Here is a 19,302-nt window from a genome sequence, read left to right on the forward strand (position 1 = left end):
GCCTAGAAAAGTCTCTGGCACATGACAGATGCTCAACAGGTTCCTTTTCTACTGACCACTGAATGAGAAGAGGAAGATATCTTCTAATAATGATGCCAAATGCTCCAGAGCTTGTATGACTCTAAGCATTGAATGAAATGCTAGAGTTTTATCCATGCCCAATGCTGAACAACTGGCAAAGAAAATATGACCAGTGATGAGAAAAATTATCATTCTAGTCTTGCCAGGTGAATATGAGGACCTAGGATCTGAGAATCATTAGTAGAGTGACAAATATGTATTTAAATGTTTGAAATAGAAGATCTGCAAGTAAAGACGGAGAATAATGATGACCGTTTAAAAGTCTGAGGGGAAGCCTTAATAAATCTGCAAGCCTGCCAAGGGTTAATTTTCCAAGAGAGTTGACTTGAGGAAAGACTGAGGGAGAGCAGGTGTTCACTATAACTTGATAGATTTATATGATCCAACAGGATGAATTTCATGACAGTGAATTTATGTTACCTATTGTGATTTATAGCCAAAGGATGGATGGATGGAGGACAGATGAATAAATAGATCTATGGTCATTATTATAAATCTTGCACACAGGATCAATCCACATGGATCCTGGCAGCCTTTAAGGCCTCTCCAAAGAAATTAGAACATATACTGCATAGTTTCCTTTTAAAACCTTTTATTTCTATGTGTGTTTATCTGATAGCTGACTCTTTCAAAAATAACTTTATATGTGTATATTTTTAACTTTTTAAACCATTTCCATCCCTTTTTGAAAGTAGACTTCATAGATCCTTACTAAATAAAGTTGGCTAATAGTCTGTGGTATATAGAAAGGGCAGTACCATGTAATCTCCTGCTTTACCTCTCTGCCTCCATGTAGTAGGTTAGAATTAAACCATAAGAATTCTAATGGGAAATATGTTCCAGCTCTCTTTTTTTTTCTTAAGACAGAGTCTTGCTCTGTTGCCCAGACTGGGATACAGTGGCGTAATCTCAGCTCAATACAATCTCTGCCTCCCAAGTTCAAGCAATTCTCCTGCCTCAGCCTCCTGAGTAGCTGGGAGTGCAAGCACACACCACCGTGCCCAGCTGATTTGTTGTATTTTTAGTAGAGACAGGGTTTCACCATGCTGACCAGGCTGGTCTAGAACTCCTGACCTCGTGATCTGCCTCCCTCGGCCTCCCAAAGTGCTGGGATTACAGGCGTGGGCCACTGCACCTGGCCACCAGCTTTCTTTTTAAATTGACCTTTGAAGAATTTAACTTGAACAATTAAATGATTCATATAGCAAGAATTTATAGATTTTACTGAAGGATTTTACTGAAGGCCCCTTATTCCCTGAATGAAATATAAAAAGGAAAGTGCATATAGAAAAGCATTTCTGGTATTATCCAGTTCACTTTCTTTTGAATTTATTTTCTTGTGGAAAATGGAGGTTTTTCTAAACCTCATTTGGTTTGGTGAATTACAATTCAATTGAATTTTTCTGTTTATGTCTAAGAAGTCTATCTGAGCAGGACCATTAATTTAAATGCTTTCTACAAATCATCGTCAGGCCAGCAAGGGATTGGAGATGGAAGGATGTGAAGAAAATGACTGTAGAGGGAGAAAATGAAGGAGAGAAAAATAAAGTAAACTTGATCTGTACAAGTTAATTTACCTAGTGTTTAAAGTATTCTCTTTCATGCAAAACTTGTGTGCCTCCCAACTAGGCTGGGCAGGAAACTCCAAATGCTGTGATATCTCTAGCCCAAGTAGAAGGAGCACTGACCTCCTTTCAGGTCACACTGGGAAGATCAACCGACTAATTAAAGTTTATAATAGACTTGCAAAAAGAGAAGGCTTCATCAATGCTGTATTTTCCTGCTGCATGAGAGAGTTATATTTCTTGTTGTGAGTGTTTTAATCCCCACTTATCTTTTATGATAGATGTTAGTCAATGACATTTCTTGAGACTGAGTTTGGTTTCGTTATTATTGCTGTAACCAAAGAAAGCTTGAGGTTTTGAAATTTTGATTGTTTTCAAATCTTGATGTCATATTTTTATTTCTAAAGGAATAGAACTATTAGGCTTCTGTGTCATTTAGTGTCTTTTATGTGATGCATTAAAAGAGCTGATTTCTAGTTGTTTTATAACTATCAAAATTCCAAGAAAAGCAAGAAAAATCTGCATAAAGTGATGCACAATATATTTTAGGTGTTGTGTTTTTATATTTATTATACCTTACAAAAACCTTTTATGATATGGAGAAAACTGAGACTCAGAGAGGTCAAGAAACTTGTCCTAGGAAGTAGTAAAGATTACATTTGAGGTCTTTCCAATCTCAAAGCTCATACTTTACAATTATGTCTACTTCCCATGGATCTTTGTACTGTTCTCACAGCTTCACAGAAATTGACCAACTGCTTAAAATTCTTCCCAATTATATTCATCTTCATCATTACATTAATATTGGCACAGCAAACACCAAGTCCTTTTGCAGCAAACCTATTTCATGACCATCTTTTTAAACATTTTCTTCTATGTCACCAAAAGACCAAATATTTCTTTTTTTAAAAAAATGTCATTTTTAGCCCCTTGAAGTTCTTAATTGCCCTCTAGAAATCTCCATCTTACTGTCTCAGCATGAATTTCCATATACCAAATCTGAACTTCAAGTTGCCTTTTATATCAGACCTTTTTACAGTCTATGGCTAATGGAGTGTGTCCTTAATATTTCTCCCAAAAGGTTCAGTGCTCAGCTCTGAATGATGACGTACCATCTTGTAAAGAGGTTTTGTGCATACTAAGTACGGAGATCACATGGATTTCCTTTAAGTAAGTAAAAATGTAGGTGAAGCATTCAGGCCAAAACCACATGCCGACCAACCTTGAACAGTTCATTTTGGTTAGAATTGCAAATATGTAGAACAGCTTGTAAACATTTACTGAGTGACTTCCTTGCACCAGATACTGCTAGACACTGAACTCTACTTTTCCTACTTCCTGGCACTTGCCTTGGTGAAACATCTCTTATATCCTAGGCAGTAGTCTATGCATGGGAAATCATAAATATCATAAAAAATCATTGGACCGACTGGCCTCCATCTTAACTGGTCTTGGATCTTTCTGTAAGAACTTCTGATGACAAAGAATCTGAATTGGATTACAGTGACTATATTTAAAACCTAGAGGAAAAGCTGATACACAAAGCATCTTAATCTTTTCTGACAGAAATACAGGGAACATCATAATGAATAGATATAGCCAGTCTAGGGTTGCTGTCAATATGCGGCATTGTGCCCAGGGCAATTAAATTTGCCTGTTTTTTATTACTGAGACCAAATATTTGGCCTGGGTTCCTGCAGAAAATAAGTAATTCCATTACATGTGATTCACCTTTGAGTAACCCTCCAAGTTAATGAAGACTCAAGCTGAAATTTATATTTATTACAGAAATAATCCATTTAGCAAATATTTATTGGGTCCCTGTATGTTCACTGGGCAGCGTATAAAGATTTAAACATGCAAAATACCGCCTTTATATATAACAAATGTGCAACCTAACTTGCCTAAAAATCTCTCTCCATTTTTTCAAAAACATCACATTCTTGTTTTTTGTTTTTAATAAGAGGATAAAATGAATTGTGATGACTAACAAAAGCTATTCCAAGCCATAAGAAGCTTGTACTCTGGAGTCAGGCAGAGGGAGTTTTAAGATGTGATCTGCTATTTATCACCTGTGCGACCTGGTGTCAGGTGCTTCTTATGCGCCTTGATATAGAATCAATATGATAATAGCTCCCATCTTATCAGATTGGTTTGGGCTGAGATAACAAAGTTCCTGATAAGTTTCCTGAAACATCACAAGTACTCAGTACATGATGTCTATTCATTTTTTTATGATATGTGTTTTGGGCTACATTGAGTTTTCAATGTATCATTGTGCACATTCTCCACCTAAAATGTAATGAGGTCTTAGCACATCCCTCACTCTGAATCTCTGCTCTCTGGCTGAAGGGCTATGTATTCAGATTGGTCCATCTGGTATAGTTTGGGGCTCCTTCTCCTCCTTCCCTAGTACATCTATATACACAAATAAATAAGAAAAAATTGGACGCCAATGGAATGTAGATTGCAAACATCAGAAAAAGTCATCAGTTTTCAAAAAATAATTATATAAACACTAAGTAGCATTTTAAGAAATTGTTAAACAAACTGATGACATATCTATCATGCACAAGATACTGCAATAATCACCATGACCACTCTGTAAGAAGTGCTTGACTATGGAGCCAAACAGACCTAGCTCAACATCTTGGTCTTGTTACTCATTTGTTTAGTGACTTTGAAAGAGAAACTTACTTCAATTCTGTTTCTTAATCCAAAGACAGGGGTTAGGAATACCTTCTGGGGTTGCTGAGAGAATTAGTCTGCATTAAAGTGCTTGGCACAGCACCTGGCACATGCAAGGGTCTCAGTAAACAAGAGCTGCCTTTCTCTCACTCCTAGTGATTACAGGGAGAGAATTAAGGTTGTCCCTCCAAACTTCATATCTTGTGAGAACAGGAATCTTATATGGAAAGTAGCACATTACCTTTTAGATTCTCTATCAATGTTGCTGTAAATGATGCTGGGAGGTAGTCAAACTGGGTTTTAAACACAGATACTTGGATTCTGAGGAAGGCCACATATTTTGCTCGCTTCTACTCTGTCACCCTACTTCAGTTTTTGGAAGTGTGCATTTGCATGCTTCTGGGGAGATACATGAGAAATGGATTGCATTCCACTATTAACAAGGTTCTACATATTGATCCTAAAAAGCGGTCATTGCCAACACACCTCCTCTTCCTAAAGCTCCTTTTCTTCTCCAGAGCTCTAGTTTACTCCTAGAGCTGGCTTTGTACCTAGTCCTTGCCTTGTCCAAGCTCTTTTTAAAAGCACAGTGAGGGATGGGAAGCAAGTGCACCCCAGGAACATGATCTCCAAAAGTCGTGCCTTTTCAACGATTTTAAAGGCAGTATATGTACATGGAGGTTCTAACCCCACAATAAAGAGCTATTAGAAAAAGCAATGTGTAGCAAGACTATGAGGTGAGTAAGGAAGGTGGGCAAAAACGAAGGGCTTTCAAAGACAGAACACTCTCTCCCGCAGGCTCCCCCTGCTCCAGTGTCAGAACCTGGCTTTGTGTATGGCTCTTCTCCTCTGGGTTATATCTGCCTCATCTCTCTTCCCTACCCAAGTCCTTTAAGTTAGCTTGGGTGATAAGCCCATTTCTGCTAAGAGGCTGATAGGGAGGTGAGGATTCTACATTTGGCCTCTCCACATTGTTCTGTTACCAGCTAGCAATGGAATGGTAGGAATTCAGGACAAGAGAAATTTGAGCGGTTATTGGCAGGACTTTCCACTTACACTTCTAGGTGACAGCATCATGGGTTAAGGCCAGTAGCATCTTGTGTCTGGTCTTCAGCTTCTGCCTACAGAATGCAAACACCTCAGTGTCTTCCGTTTAGGTCTCAGCTCCAGGAGTGTTACCTCCACTTGGTGATGCAGAAACAGTCTTCATTTTTAGGGAGAAAAATATTTCAGGTGTGTTTTTAAAATAAAATAAAATAGAAATAAAACTAAACAAGCAAGAACTCTATAGGTTCTTTGGAGTATCAGACTTGGATGTTTTACCTAAAATTAGTATAGAGTCCACGTTTCCTTTCTGAAGGTTTCTTACAAACAATTCTCTTTCAGTGTAACATTTAAAGGTGGCTCAAATTCAAAATTTGATGTTTACTTAATGAATCCCTACAATCCCTGTCAGTTGTACTCAGGAGAAAAGAAAATGGATAGACATGGTTTATTTTTTTAGCTGTACTGTTTCTTCTTCTCCTGCTGGTCTATACACTCTTAAAGCCAGGAAATTCTAAGGTACTTTGTGGGAGTATTTTTAGTTAGTTTAGGGAAGCTTCAGAGAAAAACACCAGAAAACACACTAATTTTTGTTTCAAATTAAAATGGTTTTTTTTAAAAAAGGTGTTTTTTTTAAAAAAAGGTATTTTTTAAAAAATGACTTTCAAACTATTTTTGACCTACAACCTATCATGATGCACTAGCTCTTTGGTGCTTTATAGAGAAAGGGGGTTTAATTGACTCACAATTCCACATGGCTGGAGAGGCCTCAGGAAACTTACAGTTAAGGTGGAAGGCAAAGGGGAAGCAAGGCACGTCTTACATGGTAGCATGAGAGAGAGAGAGAGAGAGAGAGAGAGAGAAAGAGAGAGAGAGAGAGGAGTTGGGGGTGTGCCACCCTCAAAGCATCAGCTCTCCTGAGAACTCCCTCACTAGCATAAGGGAAATTACCCCCATGATCAATCACCTCCCACCAGGCCCTCCCTCGACACATGGGGATTACAATTCCAGATGAGATTTGAGTGGGGATATACAGCCAAACCATATCACATAAGAAATGTATTTTCATCATCAGCCAATTTGGCCAAGAGTTTCATGAAACAGTATTCATCCTTTCTATAGGATTTTAAAATTGAGGTTTTGCCCCAGCAAACTGCCTTTATAAGCTTGCAGTGGGGCTTTATTTGCAGTTTGAAAAGGGGATTGAGAAATATTGCCTCTCTTTTATACAGTTGAGCCAGTGATTTTAAAGAATATTCTATTCATGAGACATGGGGAGGTGAAAATAAACAAGATGCCCACATAGATGGAGCTGCTGACTTCATGGAGTTCACCATCTAGTAGGATTTATATAACGTTGTGATTTTAGGAGAACAGATCAAAGAAGCGAGCATCATGACAAAATGCATTTGCTTATGAAAAGCTTTTTGCAAATATCTGATACATGAGCGAGAAAAGCTGGATGTCCTGTTGTAAATTCTCATGGAAATATTACTTTCTTGATAGTGAAGGTCACTATGAACAGGAATTTGTGACTGTATTGATTTCTTTACTAAATATTTGACAACTTTGGCGAAAACAAAACAAAATCAATAACGTGTGCCACAAACTTTCAAGCAAATCTGCCTTGTTTCTTTCTTTTCTTTCCCACTGTTCCCATCCTTGTCCCCCCTTGTCACAGAATAATCTAGCTGGAACTATTCCATTTCTTTTGTATCATGGTAAAACACATCCAAGATAAAATTTCCCATTTTGGCCATTTTTGAGTGTAAAACTCAGTGGCATTTAGTACATTCTCAGTGTCATGCAACCATAACCACCAATCAAGTTCCAGAACTTTATATCACCACAAAAGGAAATCCTGTACCCATTGAGCAGCCGCTCCCCTTTCTCCCTCCACTCAGCCTCTCTCAACCTCCAATCTGCTTTCTGTATTAATGAATTAGCCTAGTCTGGAAATTTCATACAAATGAAATCACCCAATATGTGGCTCTTTGCACTTGGCTCCCTTCATTTAGCATAGTATTTTCAAGGTTCATTCACATTGTAGCCTATATCAGTACTTTATTCCTTCTTATGGCTGAATAGTATTCCATCATATAGCTAGGCCGCAATTTGCTTATCCATTTATCTGTTGATGGAGAATTATTTCATTTTAAAATGAATTTTATTCAGAAAATAATTAGAAACTAAATTATTGGGCATATCTTTACAGCTTTTATTACATACATATTATAAGTAGAGTCTGAAGGCTTTTGAAGAAATCTGATGTCACTGTAGGAGTCTGAGTATGAGAAGTACTCTATATTCGGAAGCTCATGAGATTGTGCTGGGCCTCACGTGTAAATCCAGGATTTATCTGCATACATATGATGAATGAAACCATGTGAGTGGATGAAATCACCCTCAGAAAAGGATATAGAAATACCTAGGACGAAGAACCCCAACGTTCTGGGGATTACTGGAGTAAGAGTAGCCTCCAGTTTCCTCACCGGGGATGAAGATAATAAAACCTAACTTAGGCAAACTCTGAGGCTCACTACTTTAGGAAAAAATACCACCTACTTTTTCACAAAGTTCGTAAGAGATTTAAATGAGGCAACACATGCAGCCACTGCCTGAGCAGTAGATAGGACCTCAGCAATGTAACTGGTAGTATTACAATGACAAAACACCTTCCCACTCTATCTTTTGACATTATCACTATCCTCAACTTCTACCTCTGTTGCTTTATTTATCTTATCTGGTAAGATATTGATGGTATTTATCTGGTAACATTATAACCAGGCTGCCTAGTCTGAAATAAGTTTTCAACCTCTTAAAAATCCCTCTATATTTAATCTTTTTGGTGTGTGGTTGTTTCCCACACCGAAAGAAGCTAAAGGAATCTGAATTCAGTGGATACGTTAGAGGCACAGGCCAGACTCCCAGTGTGGCTGATGAATGACGGCAGTTGGATTTTATTTTATTTTATTTTATTTTAAATTTATTTATTGTACTTTAAGTTCTGGGGTACATGTACAGATCGTGCAGGTTTGTTACATAGGTATACATGTGCCATGTTTGTTTGCTGCATCCCTCGCCCCGTCATCTACATTAGGTGTTTCTCCTAATGCTTTCTCTCCCCAATCCCCCAACCCCCTGCTATTCCTCCCCTAGCGCCCCACCCTCAAGGCTCCAGTATGTGATTTTCCCCTCACTGTGACCAGGTGTTCTCATTGTTTAACACCCACTTATGAGTGAGAACATATGGTGTTTGGTTTTCTGTTCTTCTGTCAGTTTGCTGAGGATGATGGTTTCCAGTTTCATCCATGTCCCTGCAAAGGACACAAACTCATCCTTTTTTATGGCTTTATAGTATTCCATGGTGTATATGTGCCACATTTTCTTTATCCAGTCTATCACTGATGGCCATTTGGGTTGGATCCAAGCCTTTGCTATTGTGAACAGTGCCACAATAAACATACGTGTACTTGTGTCTTTATAATAGAATGATTTATAATCCTTTGGGTATATACCCAGTAGTGGGATTGCTGGGTCAAATGATATTTCTATTTCTAGATCCTTGAGGAATTGCCACACTGGCTTCCACAATGGTTAAATTAATTTACACTCCCACCAACAGTGTAAAAGTGTTCCTATTTCTCCACATCCTCTCCAGCTTCTGTTGTCTCCTAATTTTTTAATGATCACCATTCTAACTGGTGTGAGATGTTATCTCAATGTGGTTTTGGTTTGCATTTCTCTAATGACCAGTGATGAGGAGCATTTTTTCATATGTTTGTTGGCTGCATAAATGTCTTCTTAGGAAAGTGTCTGTTCATATCCTTTGTCCACTTTTTGATGGGGTTTGTTTTTTTCTTGTAAATTTGTTTAAGTTCTCTGTAGATTCTGGATATTAGCCCTTTGTCAGATGGGTAGATTGCAAAAATTTTTTCCCATTCTGTTGTTGCCAGTTCACTCTATTCATAGTTTCTTTTGCTGTGCAGAAGCTCTTAAGTTTAATTAGGTCCCATTTGTCTATTTTGGCTTTTGTTGCCATTGCTTTTGGTGTTTTAGTCATGAAGTCCTTGCCCATGCCTATGTCCTGAATGGTACTGCCTAGGTTTCTTTCTAGAGTTTTTATGGTGTTAGGCCTCCTGTTTAAATCTTTAATCCATCTAGAGTTAATTTTTGTATAAGGTATACAGAAGGGATCCAGTTTCAGTTTTCTGTATACGGCTAGCCAGCTTTCCCAACACCATTTATTAAATAGGGAATCCTTTCCCCACTGCTTGTTTTTGTCAGGTTTGTCAAAGATCAGATGGTTGTAGTTGTGTGGCGTTCTTTCTGAGGCCTCTATTCTGTTCCATTGGTCTACACCTCTATTTTGGTACCAGTACCAGTTGTTTTGATTACAATAGCCTTGTAATATAGTTTTAAGACAGGTAGTGAGATGCCTCCAGCTTTGTTTTTGTTTTTTTGTTTTTGTTTGCTTAGGATTGTCTTGGCTATGTGGGCTCTTTTTTTGGTTCCATATGAAGTTTAAGGTGGTTTTTCCAATTCTGTGAAGAAGGTCATTGGTAGCTTCATGGGGATAGCTTTGAATCTATAAATTACTTTGGGCAGTATGGCCATTTTCATGATATTGATTCTTCCTAACCATAAGCATGGAATGTTTTTCCATCTGTTTGTGCCCTCTCTTATTTCCTTGAGAAGTGGTTTGTAGTTCTCCTTGAAGAGGTCCTTCACATCCCTTGTTAGGTGTATTCCTAGGTGTTTTATTCTCTTTGTAGCAATTGTGAATGGGAGTTCACTCATGATTTGGCTCTCTGTTTGTTTACTATTGGTGTATAGGAATGCTTGCAATTTTTGCACATTGATTTTGTATCCTGAGACTTTGCTGAAGTTGCTTATCAGCTTAAGGAGATTTTGGGCTGAGATGATGGGGTTTTCTAAATATGCAATCATGTCATCTGCAAACAGGGACAATTTGAGGTCCTCTCTTCCAAATTGAATACCATTTATTTCTTTCTCTTGCCAGATGCCCCTAGCCAGAACTTCCAATACTATGTTGAATAGGAATGGTGAGAGAGGGCATTCTTGTCTTGTGCCAGTTTTCAAAGGGAATGCTTCCAGTTTTTGCCTATTCAGTATGATATTAGCTGTGGGTTTGTCATAAATAGTTCTTATTATTTTGAGATATGATCCATCAATACCCAGTTTATTGAGAGTTTTTAGCATAAAGGACTATTGAATTTTGTCAAAGGCCTCCTTCTCTGCATCTATTGAGATAATCATGTGGTTTTTGTCATTGGTTCTGTTTATGTGGTGGATTATGTTTATAGGTTTGCAGATATTGAACCAGCCTTGGATCCCTGGAATGAAGCCAACTTGATCATGATGGATAAGTTTTGATGTGCTGTTGCATTTAGTTTGCCAGTACTTTATTGAAGATTTTTGCATCTATGTTCGTCATGGATATTGGCCTGAAATTTTGTTTTTTAGTTGCGTCTCTGCCAAGTTTTGGTATCAGGATGATGTTGATCTCATAAAATGAGTTACAGAGGATTCCCTCTTTTTGTATTGTTTGGAATAGCTTCAGAAGAAATGATACCAGCTCCTCTTTGTACCTCTGGTAGAATTCGGCTGTGAACCTGTCTTGTCCTGGACTTTTTTTGTTTGGTAGGCTATTAATTGCTGCCTCAACTTCAGACCTTGTTATTGCTCTATTCAGGAATTCAATTTCTTCCTGGTTTAGTCTTGGGAAGGTGTAAGTGTCCAGGAATTTATCCATTTCTTCTAGAATTACTAATTTATCTGCATAGACGTGTTTGCAGTAATCTCTGACAGTAGTTTGTATTTCTGTGGGATCAGTAGAGATATCCCCTTTATCATTTTTTACTGCATCTATTTGAATCTTCTCTCTTTTCTTTTTTATTAGTCTGGCTAGCAGTCTATCTATTTTGTTGATCTTTTCAAAGAACGAGCTCCTGGATTTATTGATTTTTTTGAAGGGTTTCTTGGGTCTCTCTCTCTCCTTCAGTTCTGTTTGATCTTAGTTATTTTCACCTTCCGCTAGCTTTTGAATTTGTTTGATCTTGCTCCTCTAATTCTTTTAATCATGACGTTAGGGTGTCAATTTTATATCTTTCCTCACTTCTCTTGTGGGTATTTAGTGCTATAAATTTCCCTCTAGACAGTGCTTTAAATGTGTCCCAGAAATTCTGGTATATTGTGTCTTCATTCTCATAGGTTTTGAAGAAGATCTTTATTTCTGCCTTCATTTCATTATTTATCCAGTAGCCATTCAGAAGCAGGTTGTTTAGTTTCCATGTAGTTCTGTGGTTTTGAGTGAGTTTCTTAATCCTGAGTTCTAATTTGATTGCACCGTGGTCTGAGAGACTGGTTGTTATGATTTCTGTTCTTTTGCATTTGCTGAGAAGTGTTTTACTTCCAAATATGTGGTCAATTTTAGAATAAGTGTGATGTGGTGCTGAGAAAAATGTATATTCTGTGGATTTGGGGTGGAGAGTTCTGTAGATGTCTATTAGGTCCACTTGGTCCAGATCTGAGTTCAAGTCCTGGATATCCTTGTTAATTTTCTGTCTCGTTGACCTGTCTAGTATTGACAGTGGGGTGTTGAAGTCTCCCACTATTATTGTGCCGAAGTCTAAGTCTCTTTGTAGGTCATTAAGAAATCGCTTTATGTATCTGGGTGCTCCTGTATTGGGTGCATATATACTTAGGATAGTTAGCTCTTCTTGTTGCATTAATTCCTTTACCATTATGTAATGCCCTTCTTTGTCTCTTTTGATCTTTGTTGGTTTAAAGTCTGTTTTATCAGAGACTAGGATAAAAAAAAGCAACACTTGCTTTTTTTTTTTTTTCTCTCCATTTGCTTGGTAAATCTTCCTCCATCCCTTTATTTTGAGCCTATGTGTGTCTTTGCATGTGAAATGGGTTTCCTGAATACAGCACATCGATGGAGCTTGACTTTTCATCCAATTTGCCAGCCTGTGTCTTTTGATTGGGGCATTTAGCCCATTTACATTTAAGATTAATATTTTTATGTGTGAATTTGATCCTGCCATTTTGATGCTAGCTGGTTGTTTTGCCCGTTAGTTGATGCAGTTTCTTCATAGTGTCAATGGTCTTTACAGTTTGGTATGTTTTTGCAGTGGCTGGTACTGGTTGTTCCTTTCCATGTTTAGTGCTTCCTTCATGGGCTCTTGTAGGGCAGGCCTGGTGGTAATGAAATCTCTTAGCAGTTACTTGTCCATAAAGGATTTTACTTCTCCTTCGCTTATGAAGCTTACTTTGGCTGGATATGAAATTCCAAGTTGAAAATTCTTTTATTTTAGGATGTTGAATATCGGCCCCCACTCTCTTCTGGCTTGTAGGGTTTCTGCCGAGAGATCTGCTGTGAGTCTGATGGGCTTTCCTTTGTGGGTAACTGACCTTTCCCTCTGGTTGCCTTTAGCATTTTTTTCTTCATTTCAACCCTGGTGAATCTGACGATTATGTGTGATGGTAGTTTTAGATCCACATAGGAAAGTGTTCTCAATTCCATAGCTTGGGAGGGAACCATTGTAACCCCAGATTATCAAGACAGTAAAATTATTTCCCTTTAGATGTCTTTGTTTTGATATTGGCAAGAGAAGAGTCACCACATTTCTTAAAGGACACTTAGTTTTTGCTCTCCCATTTTTGGTAAAAAATAGTTGATGAAAGATTTATCCTCCACTCCAGATGAAATTATACTATAATCATAACTACCTGAAGTGGAAAATCACTGGATACAGTGTTTTTAAAACTTACCAGATTATTGAACATAGTGTCTTAAATTTGTTGTTCCTATAAGATCCTTGACTATTGTTGCTGTCTATTGAAGAGTTTCAATATTTTTTGATAAATTCTCAAAAGACATGAGCACACCTGTCTTTACTCTCTTTTAACGCAGTTGGTGTGATTGCTTTCTCCTTGGATCATCTGAAAGATTCATTAAGATATGAATAACTTACTTTCATAAATTCATTTGCTTTAGTCTTTCAGTTTTCTTCACATTTTTTGTACACTTCTTAAACCTTTTCACTTTCGAAGAAGTAAAATGTTCTTAACATTTTTTTTTTTTTTTTGAGATGAAGTCTCACCCTGTCACCCAAGCTGGAGTGCAATGGCACCATCTTGGCTCACTACAACCAAGTGATTCTTCCACCTCAGCCTCCCAAATAGCAGAGACTACAAGCATGGGCCACCATGCCTGGCTAAATTTTTGTATTTTTAGTACAGATAGATTTTCACCATATTGGCCAGGCTGGTCTTGAACTTCTGACCTCAAGTGATCCACCTGCCTCAGCCTCCCAAAGTGCTGGGATTACAAGCATGAGCCACTGAGCCCAGCCCAACATTTTTTTTCTTATTCAACAATTTGATTAGGGGATTTTTTTCTAGAATTTCACGTTTGGTGTATTCCTATTCATATTCCATGTATAAGTGTATTTCATGTGTTCAAAACATGATTTCCAGTGAAAGAAAAGATACCACAGTGATACTACAGATATTGGCATGGCATTTTGTGAAGGTGTGCAAATTCTTTCATCTCTTATCTTTGGCTGATCTGTTATAGTCTGAGAAGTTGAAACATAAAGAGAATGTAGCTTGTATTAAGCTACACAATTAGAACTGATGCTAGGAATGGACTCTGCCTCCTGGCTCCTGATTCAGTGCATTTTTCACTGGAAAGTGGACAACTCATGATGTTCATGACCTAGTTCATGTTGGCTATTGTCCAAACTTGGTGGTCAAAACCAGGACAGGGTCTATGGAAAACTACTATTGCCTATTCTGTTACCAATTTAATACAAAGAGTATTGGAATGTGTGGGTATTTTCTGATATATTTGGTAAGGCATGCTATCTCTTATTTCATAGGTCAAGTTACAGGAAATAAAGCACTTGAAAACATGGGATGATGATAGCATTGGTTTTATAGTCCTGTAAAAAACAGTAGTGGTTGCTGAGTATGGCATTCATTGTGAACTCAAAGCTAACTAAGAAGCAGAAAGAAGCCAATTAGGAGACATGAAACCCATGGAAAATTATAGGGAGAGACTGATGATTATATAACTATGATACTTTGTCCTTACAACAGAATAAGACAATTAGAGGTAAGAAAGAAGTTTTTAATAAACAAAATTAAAAATGAAAGGGGAGAAGGTGTTTCTAAATATTATGGGTGGGTAGTTTTATGTGGGAGAAGTTTTTTTAAAAAATTGACATTTTAAAGAAATGTCTTAAATGGGTGACTATTAAAATGCAAAATTAGACAGAACAAAGACATTTTGAAGACTGTATTTCAGTAGTATCCTAAGAGGCAGATAATGAATGACTCAGATCATCTGAGTGGTTTGGGCTGACTCACATGTTTTGGAAGAACGTATCATCAACTCACTGATTCTGTCATTGTTTTTCCCTTTGTTCCACCTGGTAATGCCAAACAAATCTGAAATACCAGTGACTCTTAGATCCATTTTCTCAAAAAGACTTTCCAAACCACCAATAACAAGTCTAAGCTTTGAATATATAAGCATTTAGTATATTTGAATAATACTAACAGAAGCACAAGCCATGTCTGTAACTATGGAACATGTGGGGGATGGGAAACCCAAACAGCCTTGACAGGATAAGTACAGAAGAAGCAAGACTGGGCTTGGCTTGTCAGGATGGAAGAAGAGGGCTTTCTTAGTCAGTGCTGCTTGAATGGTGCTTCTGGGAAGATATTTTAAATCACAAATATTATCCAGACTTATAAATGAGGGAGCCTTGGCCTTTGTTCAAGAAAGGATCTCAGCCTACTGGGGGAATTGACATAGGAACGAATAGGTGGTACCTGTATAGGTGATATATCATAATACATATAAGAGCAACATTTTGAGGGGAGCACAGAATAGTCAGTGTCTTATGCCTCTAGGTTTGAGAGGCCCTACAGACAGAATGACATTTAGCCTGGGCCTTAAGGAATGAGTTGAAATTCTAAATGTCCACAAAATAGGGGAAGCATTTCAACCACAAGAAAGGACCACACAAGAGAGAAAGAGATACTGGAGTGCAAATGTTGGGGTGTGTTCAGAGTATGGTTAATAATTCAGTGCAGACACAGATTGGAGGAAGTAGTAAAAGATAAGATGGGACTAAGGGACACAAAGATGTGTTATATCTGTGCAATTCTCTTGGTATGGGTCACATGATCTGTATCTTGGCATTATCTCAGTCCAAAGAATATGTCTAAACTGAAAATGGCTATTCTTCTAGATCTGTGATTTGGCTTCTTGGCAGAACCCCAGTTTGGGTGATGAATAACAGTAGTCTAAGAAAAACTTGCAATCTTTTCTGTACCCATGCATCCTTATGTTGCTTATATGCTAAGAATTTATAGCGTGAAGTCCTTGATAAATATCTATTGAAAAATGTAATAATGAATCCTATGCACATGCAAACACACATAGCTATACATAGAACTTAAGAAACGTCATTGCTTTTTGAACATTAAAGTCTAAATGGTGTATTACAACTTTCAAAATACGTTCACTTGAATGTTGCTGAGTTTTTGACCGTTTGCTGTTTTCCCACAGGATTGAAAAAACGTACAAGGAAGGCCTTTGGAATACGGAAGAAAGAAAAGGACACTGATTCTACGTAAGTACTTTAGGAGTCTGCCACCTCAAAGAAGCTATTTGCATAAAAGATGCTTTGTCACAGTCCATATAAGATTGTCGCACAGTTTTCTCCGATATTGTGTACTATTTGCTTTCTCCATTTTTGAGTAAATTGTAATTATTCAATATAAACAGTTTTTAGATTTATGCTAAAATGGTAAAAATTTTTCAAGTGTTCAGTTTTTTATCATGTTTCTTTCTTTCTTTTTTTTCCTTTGGATCATCATACTTCCCAGCAGTTTCAGGAGGCAGAAAATGTGACTGTTACTTTTGTGAAGGATAAGAAGAATGCATTTCCACATATAGGGTTGACCCTACGATCTGAACTAAAGAAACAACACAACACCTGTTTGGATAGATTAGACCCAGCCAGAAACAGAAATGTAGACTAGAGAACATCTCAAAGCTCTTACCTGAGATGCCAAGATTTTGTACAAGCTGAATTGTAAATCAACAGAATTCAGGAATGATTGACTATTTGGCAGTGAAAAAGAAACAAACGCCAGAAACAACTGTGGGGATGCTTTTACATGTTTAAATGATCATAGTCAAGGGAATTAATTGCCCGCAGACACTGATAGACCCTGAAAATGTCTATCTACTACACAAATTAAAGTATTATTTATACAACTAATGTGGTAACATATTTGAAATGCCTAATATGGTATCTAATACTTAGTAAATGCTCAGCAAATGGCAGCTGCTGGTACTTCTCTTATTACTGATACAAATTAATATGTGGTAAGTTCCTTGCAAGCAACTAAGATGGGATTTCATGGGAATTTGAGGGTGGAAAAGCTCGTATTTGGACTGATGATCAGTGACACTTCAGGGAGGGAGGAGACTTGAGCTCGGCCTTCAAGAAGATGAGGATGTATATTTCATGCAAAGGGAACAACAAAAGCAAAAAAGTAGAAAAGTCCACTAGGCATATACCGACAAGACAAATGGGCAGTTTGTCTACTTGGGGGTTAGAGGTAAGGGTGACAATGAAACGCAAGGCTGGAAAGGAGACCAGTACCAGATAGGAAGGGCCTTAAGTAGCAGGCTGAGGTGTGTGGGCTACTTCTACAGGCAGCAGGCCACCTTGAAACCTTGAAAGTTTTTAAGCGAAAGAGTGTAAAGGATTGGGGGGACAAAGTTATTTTTGTCTAGATGCCAAATATTAAGTTCTTATATTTTCTTTGTGCATTTTCTTTTGAATCTATTTATTTCACGGAAATTACATTTGCTGGAATTTCATGGAAATTACTGTTGTCCTGCAAATTTTTCTCAATAATTAAGTTAGGAATATTTTTCTGAGGATTATACAATTTACATGGTTTCTTAAGAAGTTTGCCATTTTCTAAACATTTGCCACCCAGACTATACGATAGTGCCTTCACTAGCTGAGGAGGTCGGGCTGTAGTCCCAGCACTGCCAGAACTCCATGGCTTTGGGAATTACCCTTTGCTTTGCTGGGCCTCAGTTTCCATCCCTGTAAACAACAACAAAAAAATTTACACAGATGGAATCTAATTTCCCTAAAGGGCCAGACGCTACACGAGTTGTATAAGGGAAGGCATTATAGGCTCGTATAGTGACCACCTGCAATGTACCAGGTGTTGTGGGGGACGCTACTCGATAGATCTCAGGAGAACGAACATCTTTAACAGAAACCAAATCCATTTCTGAATGAAGACGATGTCTGTAACTAACTGCACTAGAGATTTCTGGCATGTGAGGAAAGTTAGAAAGGAAAAAACTCTCTTGAGAGAGAAAAGAGGTTGAACAACCTCTCCAGGGCAGGCTGAACTAATTTACACATGGCCAAAGCACTGCTCTTCCATCACTGTTTCTAAAGTTATGAAAATAACTGAGCTATTCCTCACGGCTCTCTGATGCACTCTAACGAGACATTTGTTTACAGAATCCCAAGTATCCTTCCTTAACTTTTTATCATTTGAGAGTCCCAAATTACTTACGTGGTAGCGAAATAGATGTGAGCTGGTTCCGGTATCAGTGATGGTCAAAGGACAAGCTGTTTAGTATGTTTAATATAAGCCTTTGCTTTTTATGAACTCCCTAATGCTTTCATTAACTCTCTAATTGGATCACATATCACTCTTGGAAAAGAAATCAGGATAAATGCAAACGGGTTGGGAAAGTGCTCTAGCAATTTGCTGTCCCTTCAGCTTTAGTAAATGCCTGTGTTTGCGATCATTGAAGTCTTGTTGATGCAAACTGTTTACAGCGCTGTTACGACTCACTATGGGTTGCTAAGCAACCTCCTAGAGTAGACACCAGCACCAACTTCAGCTGATTGAACCTCCTTAGATACACAGTGGGGTTAGGACCAGAGTTTCCTGATTTAATCATCATTACAGCAGCTGATAGAAAGAGGAAGGGAGAGAGATCGTGCTAAGTGACAGGCCCTGTGCAGGACATATGTTGTACTAGTAACCTTTTCAGTCTTCCCAGTAATTCAATAAGGTTAGTAGTATTACATCAATTTTAAGGATGAGATATCAGTGCCAAAGGGGTTAAGTAACATTTTGAAGGCTACCCAGAAACTAAGACTTGGAGCCCATATTCTAGTCTAAAATCCAATGTCTGTGCTTTCATCACCCAAAAGAAAAAATGTCAATGGGTAGAATTAAAATCCAGACAGACAGGAGGGTTAAAAAAAAAAAAAAAAAGACAGTAGTTACAAAAGGTAACTGAAACTTTAAAATAGATGCCAAAAGTCCGTGGTAGATGATTCTTTTTTTTTTTTTTTTTTTGTATGTGTATTTGGAATTAAAATATTAATACTTCGTTAGTGGCTTTTTAAATGTATATTTTATTGCATTTTAGGGATCCTTTTAAAAATAGAAATCAGCAAATACAGTAAGTCTGCCAAGAAAAAAGAAAAAATTCATTTTAAAATACAATATAAAACCTCATTAGAGGAGGTTAGGAAGTGAAATTATAACACATGCCCAAGTGTCTGAGGCTGCTAAAATCTCTTCACTCCCTGTCCTGGGTCATATTGCATAAAAATTATTATTCTAGAAAACATAGTAAGCATTTACTCTATTCTAGGTACTGTTTCAGGTTCTTCACTTACGTCAGCTCATTGAATCCTCTAATAGCTCTGTGTGGTATACATGCTGTTATGATGGCTATTTTACAGATGAGGAAACTGAGAAACAAAGAAGTGAAGTAACTTGCCCAAGTTTCTGCAGCTAAGAAATCTACATTGGTTGA

The 19,302-nt window shown here is 37.7% G+C and overlaps 1 protein-coding gene across 23 annotated transcripts in view; it reads left to right on the forward strand.

The window, feature by feature from the left end:
• The window catches only part of SGIP1 (SH3GL interacting endocytic adaptor 1), a 220,181-nt gene that overhangs the window by 79,140 nt on the left and 121,739 nt on the right, over positions 1-19,302 (forward strand). For all 23 annotated transcript variants that reach the window (XM_064372455.1, XM_064372456.1, XM_064372460.1 and 20 more), the window contains one exon: positions 15,991-16,054. In XM_064372455.1, the coding sequence (XP_064228525.1) occupies positions 15,991-16,054 (64 nt within the window). The remainder of the gene's footprint in view (positions 1-15,990; positions 16,055-19,302) is intronic.

The sequence above is a fragment of the Aotus nancymaae genome, unplaced genomic scaffold, assembly GCF_030222135.1.
Source record: "Aotus nancymaae isolate 86718 unplaced genomic scaffold, 86718_ANA_hifiasm-v0.15.2.pri h1tg000007l, whole genome shotgun sequence".
Classification (NCBI taxonomy): Eukaryota; Metazoa; Chordata; class Mammalia; order Primates; family Aotidae; genus Aotus; species Aotus nancymaae.